The sequence below is a fragment of the Brienomyrus brachyistius genome, chromosome 13 (genome assembly GCF_023856365.1).
Source record: "Brienomyrus brachyistius isolate T26 chromosome 13, BBRACH_0.4, whole genome shotgun sequence".
NCBI classification, from domain to species: Eukaryota; Metazoa; Chordata; class Actinopteri; order Osteoglossiformes; family Mormyridae; genus Brienomyrus; species Brienomyrus brachyistius.
Window position 1 is genome coordinate 6,717,635 of NC_064545.1, and position 22,931 is coordinate 6,740,565.

Consider the following 22,931-nt stretch of genomic DNA (forward strand, 5'->3'; position numbering starts at 1 on the left):
TTTTGATTAAATAAAGCTGTCCTTATAACACATACGTTTAGAATGTAGAGGAAGTCGACTCATTGAGGTATTTAATTTTGATTATCTACCGACTATAAAGGCCAATGGGTTTACAAACACAAAACATAGAGGTATAATGAGTCGTGAACCCAATTTGTTCTGGTGAAAAGGCACGGCCCCATCAAAAGTAGTCACTCCTGTCCTGTAGTGAATATAGACAGTATAATACAGACAAACAGTCAAGGTTACTGTTCGATATTGATGTCACCGGTTTGTATTTGTAAGTGCTTTTCAGAATTCATGTATTTAAAAGCACAACTGGTCAATTGCATCTGTCTAGAGAAGATGAGATGCTGGCTGGCATCATCGGAGGTTGTTTGTCTGTCTGCATTAGCGGGGATGCTGACAGTTATCACTAGGGAGTAGATTCTGTGGACGTTTAAGCATCTGGCAAGATACTTGAAATATCCTCTCTTTTTCTCTCCAACACAAGGTCAAAATAGCTCCTCACACCTTTGATGTAAAAAACGATGCTAATCTGCATTCTCTTCATTCCCCATGATGAGAAGTGAAACATTATAATTACTTTAGTTTTGTTTCTTACTTTTTTTTCTCCAGGAATAGGTATGGAAGCCTTACGGTTTCAGAAACCTAAAGCACAGCTAGGATTAGGTGCATCTTGTCACCGTTCAACGCTTATCTGTAAGCAGTCTCTGGATGATCTAGCTCAGCTTTGCTACTCTAAAACCAGGGTGGTGTGTGCGGGTTTTCGCTGCAACTCCCTAATTAGATTGCTAATTAGAGGACTGATTGGCTGTAGAGTCTTCACACCTGGGATTGAACAGCTGACCTAAAGGTTACCCTAAAACCTGCACACAGTGCGGCCCTTTGTGGATAAGATTGCCCCCCCGCTTTAAAAGGTCTCCTGGGCTAATGTAGTGGTTTTCAATCCTGTTCCTGGAACCCCCCCCCCCCCCACCAAAATATTTTCATTCTAACCCTACCTTAATCAGGCTTTTCTTTCACCTTTACGATAAACCCGACCGTTACACATAGAATCTGCGAGGGATCTGGGGTGGCCAGGAGATCCTGTCTTCCGCATTTTCTGTCTCGCTGGCGGTCCTTGGGCTGATCTTCTTTCCTTTGGTCCATGTCTGTTGGCCCAACAAAGCAGTAAAAGGTGACCTCCTCCAGGATAAATTTTAACGATCGTTTAGTGTGACCTTACTTTGACCCACGCTGTTCTGTATAATAAACGTGTTATACGTGCTGCATAGAAAGTGGGTGGTGGAGATGAGATGCAGGGCTGTCTCCTGACAGTTCGTCAGAGACTTCAGGGTTTTTAACTGTAATGGAAAATAACACACTCAGATTTGGTTTAAAACCTCGTGAGGAATGATGCTCCCTCCTACCCGCTCCCATATAATTGCATTTTACAAGTTAAAAGTGGGGTGGGGGTGTCTTCCCCTGTGTGTCCTTGAGTTTGCTTCTATCCAAGTGGTGAAAATATAAAATGTGATATATATATATATATATATATATATATATATATATATATATATCCCAGCAGGAGGAGGGCTCCTATTGGAAGACCTCGAAGAAGCAGTCTGGCTCGTGACCAATAGAGACGGCCGGTAGGAGTCACGTAAGTAGCATGGTGGCGTGCTCTGATTGCTATGATGATGCCGCCGGCACGGTAATAATCCTACCCCCCAGCTGTAAAATGGGAAAATGTCTTGCATCTCATTTTGACATGAGTGCCACATGCCCCTGCTGCCTGTGGTGAGTGGCAGGCTGCTACACACACTTGCATGTTTGTGAGTAGAGATTAGCTGCTGGATGCTGCGTGATAAGATGGTGCATCTGCTGGGCGGCTTTCAGTTCCATTCATCTTGCGGCGCTGCCTAGTTCTTTTGTCTCTTTGTTTTTTTTCCACCCCACCTTCTGTTAGCCTAATTTGTGCTTCTGAGTAATTTGGTAGAAGCTTTTTTTTTTTTTTTTGATGGGGGACACATTAGCATTTGAGAGGTCTTGCCAAAAGTGCTTTACAGATTTTATTTTAAACTAAGAGATCTTAGAAAGATCTGGCACAAATGGGTAGGACTTGAGGCAACAAAACTGTTGAGAACATTGTTTGTCATTTGTGTCATGTAAAACGTATCTGGCACAGTTTAATTACTAAACGACTGCTATTGGGCTTTGCATCATGGGACCGTGCTTATGACAGATGACTGCTGTCTGCCCCCCCCACCCAGGCCTTATAAAATTCTACTCATGCACTGTTCAGGTTTGTTAAATTCTTTTATTTTAAATAGCAATTTTGATTCCAAAGTATTAACATAAAAAACAGTAATGTTTTGTTTCACTAATATACATTTGATTTTGCAGTGGAATGGGATTCCTTGCTGGGAAAATTTCCACATACAGCATGGAGTTTAGAAAACCTGCTGACAGTAGCTAGGTAAATACACTGTATCCATACAGTAATGCGTGATTTTTTTCAAGATCAAAAAAGAAGTACAAAATAACGATAAAAATACAAGAGAACGATAGCGGCTGTTTGTACAGTATAGATAAGTAATACAGTGTGTTTTTGTTGTGCTTCTCCCATCCAGTGACACGGATGTGCTTAGCAGCAGCTGGGAATGAATTTACGGAAGAACTTCCTGAACTCCGTGTTGAAAACCGTGTAAATGACGGGGTTGACGGCGCTGTTGACGTAGCCCAGCCAGGTGACGATGCTCATCAGGTGGGGGGCGATGTCACATGACTCACAAAGAGCTCGCATGGTGTGAACGACGAAGAATGGTGTCCAGCAAAAGAGGAAGGCACCTGGAACGAAAGAAAGGTGTTGTCAGCGTGGGTATCGAATCAGCCTGCATTGCTTTGGGTTTCTTTCAAGCCTGAATCGTCCTGTTTTCAGAAAGGCAGAGGACATCACAGCCTTTCCAGGGCTAATTTAACACTGAACCTGACTTGCGGTTGTCGGATTAACCTTGGATGTTCAGATTAGCCTAAAGAGTCTTTTACACTTTAATTGAAACTGTAACTGATCAGTATCTTTTGGCTGTTGCTATGATCTGCCCCAAGTATAATGTTATTTTCCCTCTGACTCATCACAGGAAACATTCTTTCGAAGGTAAGTAGTAAATCTGTCAATACAAATGCAAATGCAGAGAAACCCTAGAAGTAAAGGTGAAGTTTCTATTTTCTTGAATTATGAGACATTTACTCAGAAAACCTTTTCATTATGTGTTATAAACGTTTGAAGTAAATAGAGCGGACTTGAAATGGCTCCCAGTGGGAATTCCAAACTGGTAAATCTTCAGCTTCCTAGTATCTGTGGATATTGATCTACAAATAAGCACATTGCTTGATATAATTGTTTTAGTCGTAACAGAGACGGTGTGCGTGAATGGAAATGCAGTTAGGCAGGGAACTTTGTACACATGTCCATGCAGATTAAGAATCTGGCTTTTTCGTGTGGTATCCCCTACCTTGGTGAATAATTGAAGAATGCTAATGGGTTTTCTATAAATACCCACTAGAAAGGCTGAGATTAATGGATTAGAAAACCTGTTTAGTTTTGGGAAACGCACCTCTCCTTGGAACATGCATGTTTCAGCCTAAAAAGGAAAGCTACAGCTGAAGAAGGGGGGGCTGAATCAGAAACAGAAATACCCCTTTATGTTTTATATGTCTCAAACAGACCAGCTTTCCAGAAAATATGGATTAAGCTTCATTGTGAGGTTTCAAACCAAAATATACAGGCTCTACCTACTTAGATGAATGATATCATTGGTTCATAGACAATATTACACAATTGAAGGACAGTGCTCTTCAACTTAAGATGGTGTTATGTTCTGGTGAACCTGTCTTAAGTGCAACATATTGTAATTCAAATATGATTTCCAAAGAATGTGAGTAAATAAGTAAAAAAATATTATTGTCAATGAATAAGTAGATAAGTAAATATCATGCATACTACATGTCTTATTCAGGGTCACTGGGGTCTGGAGCCTATGCGCAGAAGGCAGCGAACAGCCCAGGATGGGGCACGAACCCATCACAGGGCACACTCACAATTTGGTAGCACCAATTCATCTCAGCATGCTTTTGGACTTTGGACTGTAGGGAAAACTCCACAATGCCATGTGGAGCCATGGAAGAGACTCAAACACCGGTCAGAGGTGTGAAGCAACAGCGCTGCGCCATCCAAACTAAATGCCACTAATTGCTAATATATAAATGAATACAAATTTAAAACACTGTACGACACGTTAAGTCGATCGCTACACTGTACTTGAAGTGTTGCTGCTTGGATGCTTGTATGCTTGAGCTCTGATGACTTGCATTCTTTTTATTATCTCTCTGTCGTAAGTTTAAGACAAACGTTTCAACACTCGGCCGACATCCGGTTTTAAATTTTGGGCTATCAAATACACTTATTGATCGATCACGTACTATGTGAGGTTCTGAAGTTGTAGCATCTTGTAGACTCTTGGTGCTTATCTAGACTAGGTTCTAGGTGCACGGGAGATCCTGTTAGCCAAAGCCACTCTGCCCTCGAGGTCTCCGACTCATCGCTGCCGCGCTTAATGAGATTTGGCTCCCCACCACGTGGACCTCTTCGTGTAATGCCTGTAAACCATTATTAAACTGCTGCTGACGTACGAAAGCGGGGTGTGGGCGAGCGAGGCTGACAAGGAGAAAAGCATTCAGAAGTCTAACAAAATGCCGATGATGGACTACATGGCAGGACCGTTGCCTGCCTTTCAGGTCTCCCTATACAGTACTTGCTTTGAGCACCTCCATTGAGGAAGCTGAATCAGACTCGCGAAACTCGTTATCACAGAACGTCGTTCCCCCTTGCCTGAGTGACCTGCAGTCTGACGCAAGTAGCAACAGGGGCACGCTTCCAAAAAAGAGAAACCAGGACACAGACAGCGAGCTTAATTCTAAATCAATTTCCCTTTGCTGCCAGACGGTTAGGCCTGGACACTGAATGGAAGGAGTTGTTGCTGAGTGCGTATTTCCACAAAGATGCTGACAGATTTTCACCTGGCATTCATGCATAGGATCACAATGGGTGTTTCTTCGGAAAATCGGCCTGGTTTAATCCGAGCGTCGATGTAATTCCAATTCACACCACTCTGAACTCCCGGTGAACTTAAGCTTTGCATTCCTGCTCCATCAAACTTTCCCAATTATGTACACCATTGGTTGCCGCTGCGTTGACAGTGCAGCTGCTCCAGATACCAGTTGAACAGATTTAAATCCTCTAATGGCACTGGAGGTGATAATGTGGCCCTGGCTGGCAGTAAGAAATGTATCACCAAAGTCCTTCCCTTTCATCTCACGCCTGTCTCGGTACCATTGCTTCATCGCCTTGCTTAAATCTCTTTCCTGGTCCCGTGTTCTGTTTATGTTCGAATACGGCACTGCCCATGTTTATAATTTAGTGGGGGGGGGAGGTGTAAACATGTGGCTCAGAAGTAATCAGCACAATTTCCCTTCTCATCCCCCTTTAACCCTCCATTTGCTGCAGGTGAGTGAACTTTAAGTGTGTCACTCTCCAGTGCAGGTGGGGCAGCTGCATCATTAGCTTATCAGGTTGAGCAAGATGAGGACTAATCACAAATTTTCAGTTCCCATCAGTAGAAGGCGGCAATCTTAATTTGCTATTCAATTAGTATTCAAGCCGAAATGCCTTCGAAATTGAATATTGAGAAACGTGCCATGCCTTGAAAGTATGCAAAGAAACTTCCATTCTCTTCTTTTCTTGCCTTGACTATGCATTATGGAAATGTCTTTAAAGCTTAAATCGACTTTAGGCAAACCTTACATAATAATTGGATTGCATCTGGGACTGGCCTTCGAAGCTTGTTAACTTGGGCTTGGAGTACTCCATGCAACCATTTAGACCCATTTTCACCATGTTGATAATACACCGAGAGTTCTTTATTTAGAGAATATCAATGAGCTGAAATAAGAACTTTTACAATATATCTGTCCACTGCATGAAATGTCAGTGGGTTGATGTATTGGCCTGGTGCTGGTAGCACTTCACTGTTTGCAAAAGATATTATTCTAAAAGAGAAAGCCAGGTCTCAGCTGGTCAGCCAATCAGATAGTGCTTTGGGTGACATCGCCAAAGTCATATTTCATAGGGCGGGATCGAAATAAAAACAGAAGGATATCTGGTAGCTTTCTGATTATGGCTATTTGGTTTTCCCTAGTAGGCAAATATCCAGACTCACAAGGTTATGACTTAATATTTTACTGGGTCAGTCTTTTGACGAGTGAAAATCCAAAATCAAATGCACTTGTCTTTTTTTTCATCTACAGACTGTCAATCTAATCATTTCTTAGTCACAGCTTATAAAACATGACAGAACTGTTGCGCAGACTGAGATAATGCTGATTTTTATGGATATCCAATTGTCACTGTAATTATTAATATGACAGCCCCATTCCAATTGGCAAAGCTTCTACTTCTGATGCTGACGATCTGCTGAATTTCATTAGTGCAAAAATGGAGTCTCACTCACCTACTACAACAGGGAGAACCTTCATGGCTTTCCTCTCCCTACAGTTGATCTTAGCCCTCGTCTTTTTGGGAGGGGCCTGCGTGTACACGGAGTCCGGGAAGGCCACTGTCTGGACTGGTGCGCTCTTGTACCCTGCGGGGAACGGGGACCCCGGCTGCGAGTAGCGCTCCACATCCTCAGCCTTGGCGTCCACCAGCTCGCGTTCAATGACGGGCGGCAGCGGCGGCGGCAGGGCCGCCAGGGGGGGCAGAGCGGCAGTGGCTGCCTGCTGCAGTTTGTGGCAGGCCAGGATGCTGTTCCGCAGCTTGGCCTTGCGTGCTTCCTCCCAGCGCCGAAGGCCCCGGAACATTCCGCAGTACAGCAACAACATGATGGGACAGGGGATGAAGAAGGAGCAAACGGAGGAGTACACCACATAGTTGTTGTCCTCCAGCTGGCACCTGGAGGTGTCCCGGTGTGGCACGTTATTGATGCCGAAGATGACGGGGGAGGCCACCGCTAAGGCCAGTATCCAGGTGGCCGAGAGCAGGATGATCTGCCTCTGGTCGATGTGCTTACGGTTGTAGGTGAGAGGAACAGATACAGCGATGAACCTGCCGACACGGAGAAAAGAGCTTTACTGTGAGCTGTGAATTAGTGGTTCAGTATCGAAAGGAGCCAGATGAGGTGGCTGGGGCATCTGGTCAGGATGCCTCCAGGACGCCTCCCTGGTGAGATGTTCCAAGCATATCCCACTGGGAGGAGGCCCCAGGGAAGACCCAGGACACGCTGGAGAGAATATGTCCCCTGGCTGGCCTGGTAACGCCTCGGGATTCCCCCAGAGGAGCTGGACGAAGGACAGGGAAGTCTGGGTTTCCCTGCTTAGACTGCTGCCCCGTGACCCAACACGGAAAAATGGTAGATGATGGATGGATGGATGGATGGATGGATGGATGAATTAGTGGTCAACATTTTGTATGGATAATGAACTTCCTTTTTTGACAGAACTCAGCTACAACACCTACAAATATTTTGTATTCATATCTTTAATGGGACCATCCCTTCATTTCTATGGGAAAAACCCTAATCCCAACAATGACACCCTTATCCCCTACCCAAGCCAAACCATAACCACATGTAACAAAACAAAATACAAGGCATTTTTAGTTTTTTAATTGTAGTCACGTATTTTCATAAAATTGAGTTTCGCCTATAGTGACCGAAAAAATTATCATAATAACAGGTTTTTAATCACATTGTAGGGACATTTACACACACTCACAACCCATACACATGTCTGTATTTATATCTTTGCGGGGACCATCCATCCACATATACATATACACACACACACACACACACACACAGTCACACTTGGTAAACCACTTTACAGTTAACATACAGTCCAGGCTTGGCATAAAAATTTTGTTCCTACTAAATTATGATTTGTTTTTTATCCCTTCTTAGTGACGTCCTCGGCTTGTTAATTATATGACGCTGGGTGCATTATTAATTGCATAATTATGAATCATGATTCGTGCTCCGTTTATTCCATCATGTCATGACCTCACAGCGTCGTCAGCAGACTCTTAAAGACGCAGGATCTGTGCGGCAGCCGCTGCCCCTCGTGCGAAATGGCAGCTGTTCGTAATGACGTGCGTAACGCGCTTTCCCATTTTGTGCTTTTATTCTGCTCTACGGGACTTTGCCGAAGAGGAGAAAATAAGTGGGCCCCTTCTGTTAGCAAGCGTGGCCATTTTTCATAGTCACTTAGCTGAACCCGCAACCATCTGGGCAGAGAGGTACAGGATAGGGGGAAGCAGCGTTTAGCTCCCGTGAGGATGTCCTTAATCGAGTGGCAAATTGACAGCTTCTCCACAACGTTACAAAGAGAAATCCTTGTTATCTTTCTATTTCTGCCTCTTTCGAGGTGGCTTGGAGGTTAACATTCAGAGAAAAGGCTTTAAAGTGTAAATAAAATGCCCATTTTAGACATTAAGATATTTGCAAAGGGTTATTTTGACCCTACTGACTTTCACATTTTACCTAAAATACTTCCAGGAAAATACGTTTATTGCCCTTTCCTATGACGTGGCTCTGCTGATAGCCTCAAAGGATTCTAGGAAGATTCTGCATGTAGTCAGAATCCAGTGCTTTTACCAGAGCAAATGAATGAACGTGATGGGGTGAAGACTATATTAAATATGATGTGAATATGGCTGCAGTGTTATCTCCCTTGTGTCAGATGGCCTCTACAACAAGTGGGAGTTTGAAATCCATGGAGGGGAGGATTAGGCACTGCCTGGTCTCACACGTGCTTCCAACTGTCCATCATTCATAACCAGCTATCCAGTACAAATCCGGCCATCGATAACAAATCCAGGTCATGTTTTCCGTTCTCCCAGGTAGTTAGTTTAATACAGGGGTCACCAACATGGTGCCCACAGGCACCAGGATGCCCCCAAGGACCACATGAGTCGCCTGCGGACCTGTTATAAAAATAGCACAACTCACCAGTGAGCAGTGTGTAAACTTTTATTTTATCCTGTTGCTATTCTTCTTTAATCACATTTGCATTTATATAGATTTGAAAATGACAATATCTAAAAAAAAAGCATTTAAAACATGTTTATTTTAATAGAAGTTTAGGAGGAAGTTTCAAACTGGTAGCCCTTCGTATGGCTCAGTACCCGTGAAGTAGCTCTCAGTTTCAAAAAGGTTGGTGGCCCCTGGTTTAATAATTACTGATTGGCCAGAGCAACTTTACACCTGGCTCACAGGTAAAGGAAGGCTTTAAAATTAGCAGTGCTACTGTGATTTGAATAGCCCTGCAGTACAGGGTAACGATGAGCATGGACCCTATAAGAGGAAACACGAGGCACTGTACACTGGATAGGATGCCAGTCCATCACTGGGTCCAGACAAACAATGATTAATTTAGGGCAGTGTTTCTTGAATCAGTCCTTGGGGACCAGCAGATGGTCCATGTTTTTGCTCTCTCCCAATTCCCTGGGAGTAACACTGATTAGGAGTATCACTGTCACTTTTCTTGATTACAGGGGGGAAACTGGAGTACCAGGGAAAACAAGAAATAAGGCCAGGGTGGGATTCAAACCTCCAGCACTGAAGGTATTGAGGCTTAAGAGCTAACCACCATAATCCCATCTGTCATGGATGATTCCAAAGCCTCACTTCCCCCTCTTCATGAACCTCAAGCACTGTTGGGTTGGAAGGTAGGTGGCAGGTCAAACAAAGACAATGGCTTATGAATTCAGAGTCTAGGGCCCACCTGTCAACACTGATAGCGCATAAGTTGAATATGGAGGCTGTGCACAACATCACGTCCATCGTCATCAGTCCGTCGCAAATCACCATGTTCAAGGCCCAGATGCCACCCTGGAACTGCAGAGAGGAGAATCAGGCTGCAGGTCCAAAGCACTGGTGCAAGGGCTCCACATATCCGAGAATAGCTGCTTGTCAAATAAATCATTCTCAAGTATTTTTCTTAACTTTTTTGTAAGTGTACCTGTCTAAACAACTTCTGTTTTCACTGAAATACATTTACAACAAATTTTAAGTGATGGTTCTGGTTCACATCCTAAGAATGATGTAACTATTTACCTGCCAAGTTCAAGTTAAAGTTTAGATTTATTGTCATGTAGTGACAACATTGGTACCAGGAATGACATTCTTAGTCTCAGCACCACCTCAACTTTACACAAAAAAATGAAATAGAGGAACGTAATTAAATAAGTAGTATTTGCATTGTAATTATAAGTCTTAGCCCTTTGCCACTAAACCACTGTCTACCATCACGGTTTCCTATGTTGCCAGTAGTAAGCGGCTAAACGACCATCTCCAGGTCTTGGAGAGGGGAAGCCAGAGTTCCTGGTGGGTGTGTAATACCCCTCAGCTTCGGATGGTCTGTCTGGCTTGGCACTGTACTTGGAGACCCAGAATTTGAGACAAGTATCTGTTGTGGGCTGTGTTCTGGAGTGTGTGGGACGCAGGTGGACTCAAGGGTTAGCTGCTGACCTATAATGGAAAAGCACATCTCCTTCTTGTATTATTTTATTTTTGTTGGCTGATTGTGTGTCTGTAGTTGGGAGACCTTAATGCCAAATTCATTGCTACCCTTTGACATAAATGTATACTGTATAGAGTTGTTACAAAAGCGAAAACACTTTTTTTCTGATTGTAAATAAATGCCCTTTTAAATTCCATTGCATCTTAAAAATGAACCAAAAAACTTCACAAGGCGTCAGAAAGGGTTTAACGTGTCAGCAAACGTATTTCAAACAATGGGTAGTACTCCAAACAGCTCAGTAGATTAAACGGCTATTATGACCACCGAAGTAAGTAGATAAGTGTCCGGAATTAGGGCAGCTAAGTCTGATGGACCGTGCAGTACAGCAGTTTGTATGTGTCTGTGGTCCAGGTACAGACCCTCAATGCAAAGTTACTTCATCTCTGTTTTTTGACCGAGGTGTCGATACGAATCACCATACCGACTTATAGAATTTTCCAGTCATCGTTTCTCAGCCATATTCTTCAGCACTTACACTCTTAAAGTGTTAGGGCTATAATACATTGTTTTACACTGATTAAAGCTAACAGACAACCTTAATATTTTATGTATATAATTTGTAGTAGGGAAGCTCACTGGTTTGCACTGTTGCCACACATACCCAGGACTGGGGGGTTCATATCCAGCACCTGTTCTGTATTAGTGTCATTTGCATGTTCTTCCTGTGTGATCTACAGTCCAAAAACATGCACTAAGGTGAATGGAGGTGTATAAAATTGCCCATGATGTACATGCCCTGTGAAAGACTAGCATTCTGGCCAGGATATACCCCTTCTACCTTATGTCCTCTGTGACCCTGTACTGTATGACAATAAGATAGTTGCATAAATTGTAGTACTGCCTAAGGGATATTTATCTAATTCACGTATTTACAACACCCTTGTTAATTGGACTGTGAATTCTTGTGTATTATTGTGAACACATTAATACATTTTCATATCCTTATTTATCTAGCCGTCTGTATTCATAGAGGTATAGTTAGTACCACAAAGATCACATAATTTTTCTCATTTTCAAGTGTCATTAAACTTAAAAGACTTGGAAATTTGCTAGAGATTAGATGGGAAGTGTTCATAATCAGCGGTCTAGTACTATGACCAGTTGTAACATTAATGTATGATTAATACCATGACTGTCGGAAAAAACACAAGCAACCTTTCAAATTATACAGGACGACCGGGAGATCGCAGAAACTATCGTGTCCAGTTTGGTGCGTCCTTGTTCAGACTTTTAATTTAATATTAATATAGGCCTGCGTACCATCGGCGTCGCACAGACATATATAATAATACATAATATACAACACAATGTTAAGATAGTATTTTTTTTGTCATGTACTCACCTCCGCATACACATAGAGTGGCAAAACCAGTACCGCCAACAGTAAGTCGGCAACGGCCAAACTGACTATGAAGTAGTTTGTTGTTGTTTTTAAAGCTTTTTCCGTGTATACACTAAGGCACACGAGCAGGTTTCCGCAAATGATCACGACGATCAGCAATGTCCCAAAGACCAGAGCGAGGAAATTATAGCCTGTGTCCGCCTGCTGCGCGGTGCTGTTGAAAGCGGAGAGGTTTTCTTGCATGTCTGCAGACGGCCGCCTTCGCTCCGGTCCCCGCTCCGAGCGAAAGCGGATCCCTTGCGAGGAGTTTTCATCTAGGCATATTTTCCAGAAACCCCCCCAAGTGCTGCTCATCGACGAGTTTTCTTAAGACAACCGATTCTGCACCTGTGTTTTAGCTGTACATTCAGCACCGTCAGCGGGGACAGAGCTCAATCCCATTCCTACAAGCTCCCCTCCGAACAGTTATTCCAAAACTTTTAGTTGCTACTTGATTTCTCTTTCCGTTTGATCCCAAGAAAAAAAACTTTAAGCTGCTATAAATATTTCTGTTAGAATGAATGGAGCATATAAATCTCCTGTGGCCACAAATTAAAAATAAAAAGTCTTTACGTACAAGCGGAGCTACAGCATTTGCGCTATTAATGAACAGCGAAGCTGTAGAGGCGATGCACTAAATCCAGCGGCTCAAATCTGCTTACAGCTCTGTTTAACTCGTCTCTCTTTGAAAAGGGAACTGAGGTTGGTGTGAGAGGCACCTCACAAGTACCATCCACTAATTTCGCTTAGATCGCCCTGTATCGCCACTAACCAAACGTGGGCTGAGAAAAAAACCCTTAGTCACCCAGACACTGGCTACTCGACTTACCAATTATTAATCAATTATTAACGTCATCGCGAACGGAGGCGGGCGAAGTTCCCCACGCCCAAGCCATATTAATCCTTCTCCCGACTAATACCATTCCTGTAATGTCATAATTATTGGCAAGATTGTAAGGATTAAAATAAGACTATACGTTCTATAAGACTATAAATTAAATAAATTGGATTGTTAGGCTATATAAAGCGGTAGGCTACATGCACACGGTGATAGAGTCAAGAAATTTAAGTTGAGCAATTAAATCAGCCTTTGAAAGCTACATGCATTTATCCTGTATATACAGGATCTGTTGCAGCTATTCGGTACAATAAATGAATGCATTCTAAATTTGGCCAGTTAGACTGCGTATTATCTCTCGGTTTATAAATTTACCTGTGGTTTCGAAATACCTGTGGTCGTTCTGTCTATGAAATGAAGGGGTGCTATTATATCACAGACACTGTCGTTTCGCGGAGTTCTGTTGAGCGAGGCGTACCAGCTAGACGTGCTTTTATCAGTATAATCCTACAGTTCTTTTTTTATGAGCTCTGCAACACACTTTGGGCAGCTATTGACATTCGCATTTCAGGAAAGCGTAGGGCATACTGGTTTTCCTATTAGCTGAGCTCTTAATCAGCCCAGCAAACGCGCCGCACGATTGAAATCGCCTTAAACTGCATGTGTGACACCCTGCGAGCAACACGCCCGATTCAGCCCACATACCATTAGATACTTTGCTGAACGCAAACGTTGCTGTAAATAGAAAAATTGTAGTTAGTCAAAGGACATGCGTGAAAACTACTGCAGTTGTTTTAAAACGTGGCTGTTTTAAACTGAGACACGACCGCAAGAAAATGTCTAAAACAAGTCTCGGGGATAAAAAAGCAGAAGAACGTTATAATAAGCTATCAGTACATTTATGATCTAACTTAATTTCTTTAAACTAGTTCATTTAATAATATAACTTGTAGGACAAAAAAATGAATGCAAAACAAAGCACTGCACAATGCATGTGAACTGCAGATTTATTCATTGGAAAAAGTATTCAAGGTGCACTGATAATTTAATCACAGTCCCATTACAAACAAATAAACAAAGGATAGATAGATAGATAGATAGATAGATAGATAGATAGATAGATAGATAGATAGATAGATAGATAGATAGATAGATAGATAGATAGATAGATAGATAGCTGGCAATTAACCTTGACTTTTTTGACAGATGTACGCATCCAGTGCATGGACATTCTGACAAATGCATTTTTCATTGGGGTTAAATATTATCATTTCAGGCAAATTCTTTAACTGCTAATGTTGTGGCACCTGAATGATTCTAGGTATTATTTGGGGGTTATCTTGCTCTACCTATTCCCAGAACTGCCTTTATGTAATTCCCACTCATTCTGGAAATAACCTGAAACAATTAACCTTCATATCCTGATAGGTTTTCTACCTGAACAAATTCAATTGCTGGATAGTGCCGCCCAATCAATTCCACCGCGCGTTGAAATTCCTCGCATCACACTTGTCATGCGTTTAGCTTTATATCACGGTGCAGACGTCTTTTGAGGAAGATAAGTGTTAGCAGCCTATTAAATGGATGCAATAATCCCGGGCATTTCTGCAAAATGCCACTGCAATATGATTCGCGTGCTGCACTGGCATATTATGCAACGGGTCAGTATCATTTCAGCACTCACTTCTGCTTCTGTCTATTTTATTAAAATTCATACTCCCCACATGGGTTTATAATTTACAGGGCTAGAAGGGTGAATTCTAGTTTGCCTAAAATAAAACGACTTATCGATAAAACAGTGCTACTTTAAAGAAAGTCATTGAAGTGTTTCCTGGTATCAGTGAGTTTACGTTTTTGGTATTATTTCACGATCTTTTCCCTTCTCAAAGTCCCAGTATATATTTCAGGCCAGTTTGCGCTTTGGTCGTCGTCAGGTTCCTCATCATTCCCATCACTCTGTGAAGCTCGTCTTACTGTCTCATCTCGAAATGGAGGTCATCCTCACCTTGTAAGTTTTGAACCTCTGAGGAAATTGATATCGATTGCAGAACTGTATTTAATCTGATACAGTTTTTGTGGTATTTTTGTTTCTTCCTCTCTGCTTTTCTCCCTTTTTGACTTTACTCAAGGACGCAAACCTAATAAGCTAAAATCTGCTCTTTTGTGCATAACATATTCCCAGAAGTCCCATTATGCCGGTCAGCTGTTTAGTGAAACAATGTTTAGTGAATGTACTGATTGATTCTGCTGTTGGCTCAGGTGATAATATTCTAGATGCCTCTATTACCTTATTCTCTTTATATCTCCCATTAACCACATATTTCACATTTAGTTGAACTAGGCTGGATCAATTTCTACACCAGGGTTCTCCAGTTCCTGGTGTGGAGAGCTACTACCCAGTAGGGTTTCTATCCACTATGCCTGCCAGGGGCACTTCCAGGACAGGACACCATTCCAGGGACACAGGCACATGCACTCTGCCACACACACTACCAATTACTGATATGCCAGGATTTAAACCTCCAACCACAGAGGAGTGAGGCAGCCATCCTGCCCACTGTGCCAACACGACCCTCCCATTTACAAAACAAAGACATTTAATTGTGATGTGTTATTTTCTCTGCCGCCCGTTGACCTTGACCTTGGATTTTTTCTCCCTACTTGGGAGGATTTCTCTCCTCCATTGTGATCTGACATTTTATTCTTTCATTTCTTTCCCTTTCCCTGTTTTTGTGTCTTTCCTCTTTAATGATGATGTAATGCTTCACAACGCACCCATGTGAAGCGCCTTGGCACGGCATGGACACCCCGTTATCTTCTATGAGCCTCACCCCTGTGCTCCTGGGCCGCTAGGACGTTGTCACCAAGCAGTTTAGCGTCTTCCTAAGCGAAGGACAGAAATGGCTTCTTAAGCAACTGCCATGCGCCTCCAGATTTGACAGATGCGCTTCCCCAATTTCCATGATTCATGTTTCCATAATTTTTTACCCATAATCCTACATGATGGTCATTCCTTGTTAGGCCTTATAAGGAGCTGCTGTGTTCTGCTATTTAGTTGCGATGGCCACCTGTCCCCTGTTTCTCTTGTTTGGACTGCTGTGGATAGCAATCTTCTATTCCTCTGTTCCATTCTGTTCCTCTGAACCACTTCTCTGCCAGTGGTGTTTTCAGGTCAGCGTGATGGATGTTTCACTGAGGACAAGGCTGGTCCCCAGCTGACAACTCGCAAAATATTATGAGGGATAAGCTTGTTGGTGATTGACAGCACCGGGGGAGTATATTAAGAAACTGGTTGCAAATTAACACAAAGTGTGCATTAGTTGCTGACCTCAGCTAAGGCATCAGAGAGTCTTTCTCTTCTCCACTGTGGCACTTGACAAATTGCTGATGCTACCAGTCAGGCTAAACTTTAGAATTCTCATTAGCATCCATCCATCCATCCATTTTCCAAACCGCTTATCCTATTGGGTCGCGGGGGGTCCGGAGCCTAACCCGGAAGCAATGGGCACGAGGCAGGGAACAACCCAGGATGGGGGGCCAGCCCATCGCTGGGCACACTCACACACCATTCACTCACGCATGCACAACTACGGGCAATTTAGTAACTCCAATTAGCCTCAGCATGTTTTTGACTGTGGGGGGAAATCGGAGTACCCGGAGGAAACCCTACGACGACATGGGGAGAACATGCAAACTCCACACACATGTAACTCAGGCAGAGACTCGAACCCGGGTCCCAGAGGTGTGAGGCAACAGTGCTAACCACTGCACCCCCATGCCGCCCCCCTCATTAGCATATTATTATTAATTTACGTGACTTGCACAAAGTAGACAAAGTGACTTGCAGTATACATAGTAAAGGAAAATGTCATATTTCTATTTGATAACGTGACAAATTCATGCTCTACTTCCGCACTCAAATATGGAAAAGTGCCAAAGGAACTAACAGATTTTTGCCATAAATTCATAAGACTTGCACAACTTATGAATGCTCCTTGGGAGTTGAACCCACAACCTTTGCAATATTAACACAATGCACTACTTGTTGAGCTACAGGTCATCTTTTTTACTGAAATGCCCTCAACTAAATCCAGGTGGGCCAACCAACCCTTGCCATGCCACCAGAAAGTGATACATACCATGAGGATCTGACGTGGGCGTTTGTGTTTCAGAATCTTCCAAGAATCAATAACTGAAATAACTGAAGTAGCAGATAGTCCCTGATTATAAATCTGAAGCAAACTCTGCATGGAAAGAATAATACACAGGAACTTATTATAACGGATGCTGATTTATTTTCACTCACTAAATTCCTCCCAACTGTGTGTGCTGTAAAAGGCTCAGTGACACAATTTCCGTGTGATGCTGACGTGGTTTATAGTCCATCGCTCAAAGCAGCAGAGACCTTTTACTGTGACACAAGAGCCCTCAGAGGGAAAAGCGGCTATAATAAATATCGGTCCAGCATCATCCCTAAGTTGCTTGAGGACATGCAGCCCAGTACCAGCCAATGCAAATAACTGTCATAACAGAATGAACAGAATTAAACACGTAGTATTAAAATTATTATTTGATATTTGATAAATCAAGAGGCAAAATGTGGATAGAAATAAATTAAACAGAGTGCCTAAATGCCATCTATCCATTTTCTGTGCCTGCACGTCCTATTCAAGGGTGCAGAGGTCTAGAGCCTATGGTTAGGTTCGGATAGATTAGGTCAGGGTTAGGGTTAGATTAGATTAGGTTAGGTTAGGTTAAACTTTTTTACTGATGGGGAAATTACAGGGCACACTCACCATTCACACCTGGGTGAATCTCATTCACCGTATCATGTTTTTGGACTGTAGACAGAAGCTTTTGGTAGCTTTTGGTAGGGAAAGCACATGGGAACATGCAAACTCTACACACGGAGCCAGGGCAGAGATGTAAATCCCGTTCACAGAGATGTGAGGCAGCAGTACCAACCACTGCACTGCACCATCACACCACCCCAGAATGTTAGAATTAAAAAACACTAAAAAAATCCTCGATGGATAGCATGTCTATTATAATTTCATCAGAATACCAAGATCCTATACACCTTAAGTGCCTAACCAAATTTTCTATGGTGACATGAACCACAGGTGAGTAGATTTTGAATGTTTTTGTTGTAGGTGTACCAAAGAATATCATTTGGGTATTTGCAAATAAATTAGAAAGCTTTACACATTATAGCTCCAGTTAGATATAATGACAACAATCAATACATTTTTTGCAGTGATGTCCCTGATTCTTTTGATGAATTCTGCACTTTGGAGGGATTCTGCACGAATGTGGAATGTTCTGGAAGGAGCTGTGGTGACACTTCAAGAATCATGAAGAATTTCTATAACAAAATTGTAAGTCGGTAGACGGCAGGAGAGAATTAGTTCTGCAACTGGCAGGAGACACCTGTGGCTTTATCATTAGTTGTAATAGACAGTAAGTCCAGTGCAGTGGAACTCAAGTAGATGGAAACTTGCATTTTTATATAAATTCACCGCATAATTCCATTATATTTGTTTACCACCAAACTTGTCTGCTATTATTAACTGAAAATAAAATACATACGGTAACACTGTCATGCCTATTAACAATTTAAACTGGATTGTTTCCATTGCAATTATTTTAATCAACGTCATATTTAAAGACTGAAAAACAAGGCAGGCTTAATGAATAGATTTGTGAAAAGGAAGGAATGAGTAAATTTAGCAATGCAATGTCTGCAAATATTCACCAATTACTGTCACTTAATATTTCATCAATCCTGAAGTTTTTTTTTTCTTTTTAACGTGCTGTAGGCAGGTAATATACTTTAGCATATAATGTTTTGTTTAGCTGAAAGAACTTCATGGAAAGAGAGGGCATCCTGCAGACCTCGGGGAACAGATAACCAACACTGTGAGGTTTGTAGAGGTGCACTACCTGCATGTTTAATATAATTCTGAACAAATTTACAGTTTCTCTTACACATTCTGTTTAAATATCCCAAGAAAAATATCACATGATCTGGTGTTTTTCAAGGTGGTGGCAAATTAATAACATTTTTTCATCCACTGAGAAAAGTCTTCCTGCTGTCCAAGAATATTCTGAAAAGGACAAAATTTTTAATAAGGTTATAATTTATGAAGCCAAGCTTTTTCTTTCACAAAATGAATGTGATTAGCATCATGCGACCAGTTTACTTGTTACAGAGAGAAAATCTTATGGGATCTAATTAATTCCTCCTGTTGACTGGTAGTAGAGGTGTGATTCAGAGCCTGCTGAAAGAAGCCGCTAACACAGTAATACTGAACTGCCTGCCTTAATAAGTATGTTAGTGAAAGGGGATGACTTAAGTTTATCAAGCACTGTTGCCTTTAAAGGTTACCATAGAAACCATTGAAGGTCTTGCAGAAAGTATCCGGAAGAAAGAGTCATGCTCTGTCTCACTCTCTGTTTATCGCGTTAACACATAACCTTAATTTTTAAGTCAGAACGCGTTATTACTTCTTCATTACTTCATTACTTGTTCATTATTTTTGATAACCAAACGTGAGAATAGTATGGGGAAAGATTTCAGTAGCTACTTAAAATGGTTGTAAGCAATGAGTTTAAGTTATGACGTTTCACAGAATCCCAGAATTCAAAGTGAAAATCAGAATTATTCAGCTAGTGTTTATTCATTTCGTTTTAAAAAACATTCCAGAGTCATAGATAGTATAACAAATATAGTAATTTTCAGCATTCGGTTCATATTATTGAATGTTTTTTGCATTTAAATCTTTCATTATATGTACATCAGTACTACATGTAGTATATGCCATTATTTAGTAAGGTATGTGATTAAGAAAACATAATCGTTTAACATGCTTACTTATAATACAATGACCTCACTTGTGTTATTTCCGTCTGTGCCTGTAGAGTTTTTGAAAGGATTCTGGTTTTTAACTCATAAATTACTAAAACGTACCCTATCTGATTCTTCATTGTAAAGTACACCTTACAATAAAAGTCTTTGAATGGGGCTTTTTTAAAAACATGTTTGTTTGATCGTTTGGGGGTTATAAGTGCTCTGTGACAAAGGGCACCAAGTAAACCACGAAAGAGCAATAATTTTCAGGTTTGTCCCCCTATGAGGACAATTTGAACAGCTTTTAAATAACAAATTATTTCATCCCTAAAATAAATGGCTATTACACGTCAAGACATAACTGTGTCACTCTGGAAATTGTTTTTTTTTTTTCCTCATAAAAATTCGGTGAAGATAATTATACTGAACAAAAATATAAACGCAACACTCTTGTTTCTGCTCCCATTTTTCATGAGATGGACTTAAAGACCTACAATTCATTCCAGATACACAATATTACCATTTCTCTCAAACATTTCTCACAAATCAGTCTAAATGTGTGATAGTGAGCACTTCTGCTTTGCTGAGATAATCCATCCCACCTCACAGGTGTGCCACATCAAGATGCTGATCTGACATCATGGGTAGTGCACAGGTGTACCTTATACTGCCCACAATAAAAGGCCACCCTGGAATGTGCAGTTTTTTGCTTTATTGGGGGTCTGGGGACTCAGAACCGGTCAGTATCTGGTGTGACCACCATTTGCCTCATGCAATGCAACACATCTTCTTCGCATAGAGTTTATCAGATTGTCAATTGTGGCCTGTGGAATGTTGGTCCACTCCTCTTCAATGGCTGTGCGAAGTTGTTGGATATTAGTGGGAACTGGTACACGCTGTCGTATACGCCGGTCAAGCACATCCCAAACATGCTAAACGGGTGACATGTACGGTGAGTATGCTGGCCATGCAAGAACTGGGACATTTTCAGCTTCCAAGAACTGTGTACAGATCCTTGCAACATGGGGCCGTGCATTATCTGTCTGAGTGGCTGGTCTCAGACGATCTTGGAGGTGAACCTGCTGGATGTGGAGGTCCTGGGCTGGTGTGGTTACATGTGGTCTGCGGTTGTAAGGCCGGTTGGATGTACTGCCATATTCTCTGAAACGCCTTTGGAGACGGCTTATGGTTGAGAAATGAACATTCAATGCACGAGCAACAGATCTGGTTGACATTCCTGCTGTCAGCATGCCAATTGCACGCTCCCTCAATGCTTGTGGCATCTGTGGCATTTTGCTGTGAGACAAAACTGCACATTCCAGGGTGGCCTTTTATTGTGGGCAGTATAAGGTACACCTGTGCATTACCCATGATGTCAGATCAGCATCTTGATGTGGCACACCTGTGAGGTGGGATGGATTATCTCAGCAAAGCAGAAGTGCTCACTATCACACATTTAGACTGATTTGTGAGAAATGTTTGAGAGAAATGGTAATATTGTGTATCTGGAATGAATTGTAGATCTTTAAGTCCATCTCATGAAAAATGGGAGCAAAAACAAAAGTGTTGCGTTTATATTTTTGTTCAGTGTATGTTGACGTCCCTTTTCCCGATTTATCCGGTGTTCGCCAGATGCGTTAGTGCTCTAAACGGTGCTCATTTATAATGATACCGTAAAATACAGCAACAGGAAAATTAAACTCGTATCTCAAAGCAAAAGCAAACGTGAACACTCTCTCAATTAAACGCATTTATGGCAAAAATCTGTTAGTTCCTTTGGCACTTTTCCATATTTGAGTGCAGAAGTAGAGCATGAATTTGTCACGTTATCAAATAGAAATATGACATTTTCCTTTACTATGTACAGAATATATATATATATAGAACTGAAAAGTGAACCAAAGTTCACATCAAGCACATGAAACAGACTGCACTAATTCGTGTATGCAAATCCTTGCAAAACCAGCATATCAGCTCACGTCTGTAAGCATCCTGTGCTGGAAGCTCACGGCGCAGGTTCAAATGTAAACAGTGGCATTGATGTTCCTCATGGAGCAGCTTAGTTCCCCTTTCAGAGAGATTTGCATGCAATCTACTGGTCTTACACAAGTCCTGCTGGATCAGGTGGTTGTGATTTAATATTCCTCAGGTTAGTGCAGAATGTATGGAGAGGCTCAGTTCTGAAGCCTGTCAGGCTCCCCAAGTCCTGCTGGGAGTCTAGTCTGACATTCAGGGTGAATCTCAACATGTATAGGTACTTGTGTTCTCATGTACCCGTTTTACGTCATCTTCTATTGCCGAAGACCAGTTCCAATACTAACACAAGCACACAAGGACAGTAAAAATCCCCGGATACTGGTCTTGCTCCGCCCCAAATATCAAAGATTCACTGGTTGCATCCTCACCAAACGAGACCAATCCCATGATTCATTGCACCCCAAATTCATTCTTGGAAGGCAAGTTAGCAAGACCGGTCTTGCCAAGACCACAAGTACGATGTTTGTGTTCTTGATATTGAGATTCACCCCCCCAGTGTAATCTGCGAGAAGACCTTATTACTGTTACTGAATTACAGAAGATGTGTACCGTAAATAAAGACAAGCAAATGGCAAAGTGAAGAGGCACTGGTGTGTCTGGGGGTTTCCATGGGTAAATGGGTCCTCTTGAGCTGGATGCTTAGCTTGAATCGTTTTAGTGAGGATATAAGGATTCGTTGTTTTGCCCTTGAAATTGACTTCAGACAAATGTCTTTGATGAGCAGTCAAATAATAACTAATGAATGCAACAATAATATCTTAGTCACATCTCCTTGCTGTAATCTATTATGCAGTGTATGTTTGAACAATACTGGATAAACACTTATCCAGTATTGAGTTGTGTGAGCCTGAAACTCATCCCAGGCAGTACAGGGCATAAGGCAGGGAACATCCTGTATGGGAGCCTCTTTCTACGTGTGTTTCTTACAGAATGAGAACTAGGGGCTAATGAACTTTGATTCTTGAGGTTTAGACACAGATTTTGTTACGGGAAATCTGACAGTACCCATTGCTTCCGGGATAGGCTCCGGACCCCCCACGACCCAGTAGGATAAGCAGTTTGGAAAATGGATGGATGGATGGATGGAAATCTGACAGTAATGATTGCCTCTGTGAAAATGCCATTTTGCAAAAGCACACATATTACGGAATGGAAATCTGTTTTTCATATCATGTGAAAGCTGTACATGCACAAACAAGTCGACAGCG

At 42.0% G+C, this 22,931-nt stretch overlaps 1 protein-coding gene and 1 long non-coding RNA gene across 2 annotated transcripts; one reads left to right on the forward strand and one right to left on the reverse strand.

Annotated features, from left to right (window-relative positions):
- The first annotated feature begins 1,552 nt into the window (after positions 1-1,552).
- Positions 1,553-2,737, forward strand: LOC125706856 (uncharacterized). Its single transcript, XR_007382082.1, has 3 exons — positions 1,553-2,287; positions 2,389-2,461; positions 2,616-2,737. It is a non-coding gene; the product is annotated as an uncharacterized LOC125706856 (long non-coding RNA).
- On the reverse strand, positions 2,298-12,739 carry LOC125706855 (D(4) dopamine receptor-like). The gene is made up of 4 exons (XM_048973697.1): positions 11,960-12,739; positions 9,820-9,932; positions 6,552-7,144; positions 2,298-2,832 (listed from the first exon to the last, which is right to left on the reverse strand). The coding sequence occupies exons 1-4, from the start codon at positions 12,311-12,313 to the stop codon at positions 2,630-2,632; spliced, it is 1,263 nt and encodes a 420-aa protein (XP_048829654.1). The 5' UTR covers positions 12,314-12,739; the 3' UTR covers positions 2,298-2,629.
- Positions 12,740-22,931: the final 10,192 nt, after the last annotated feature.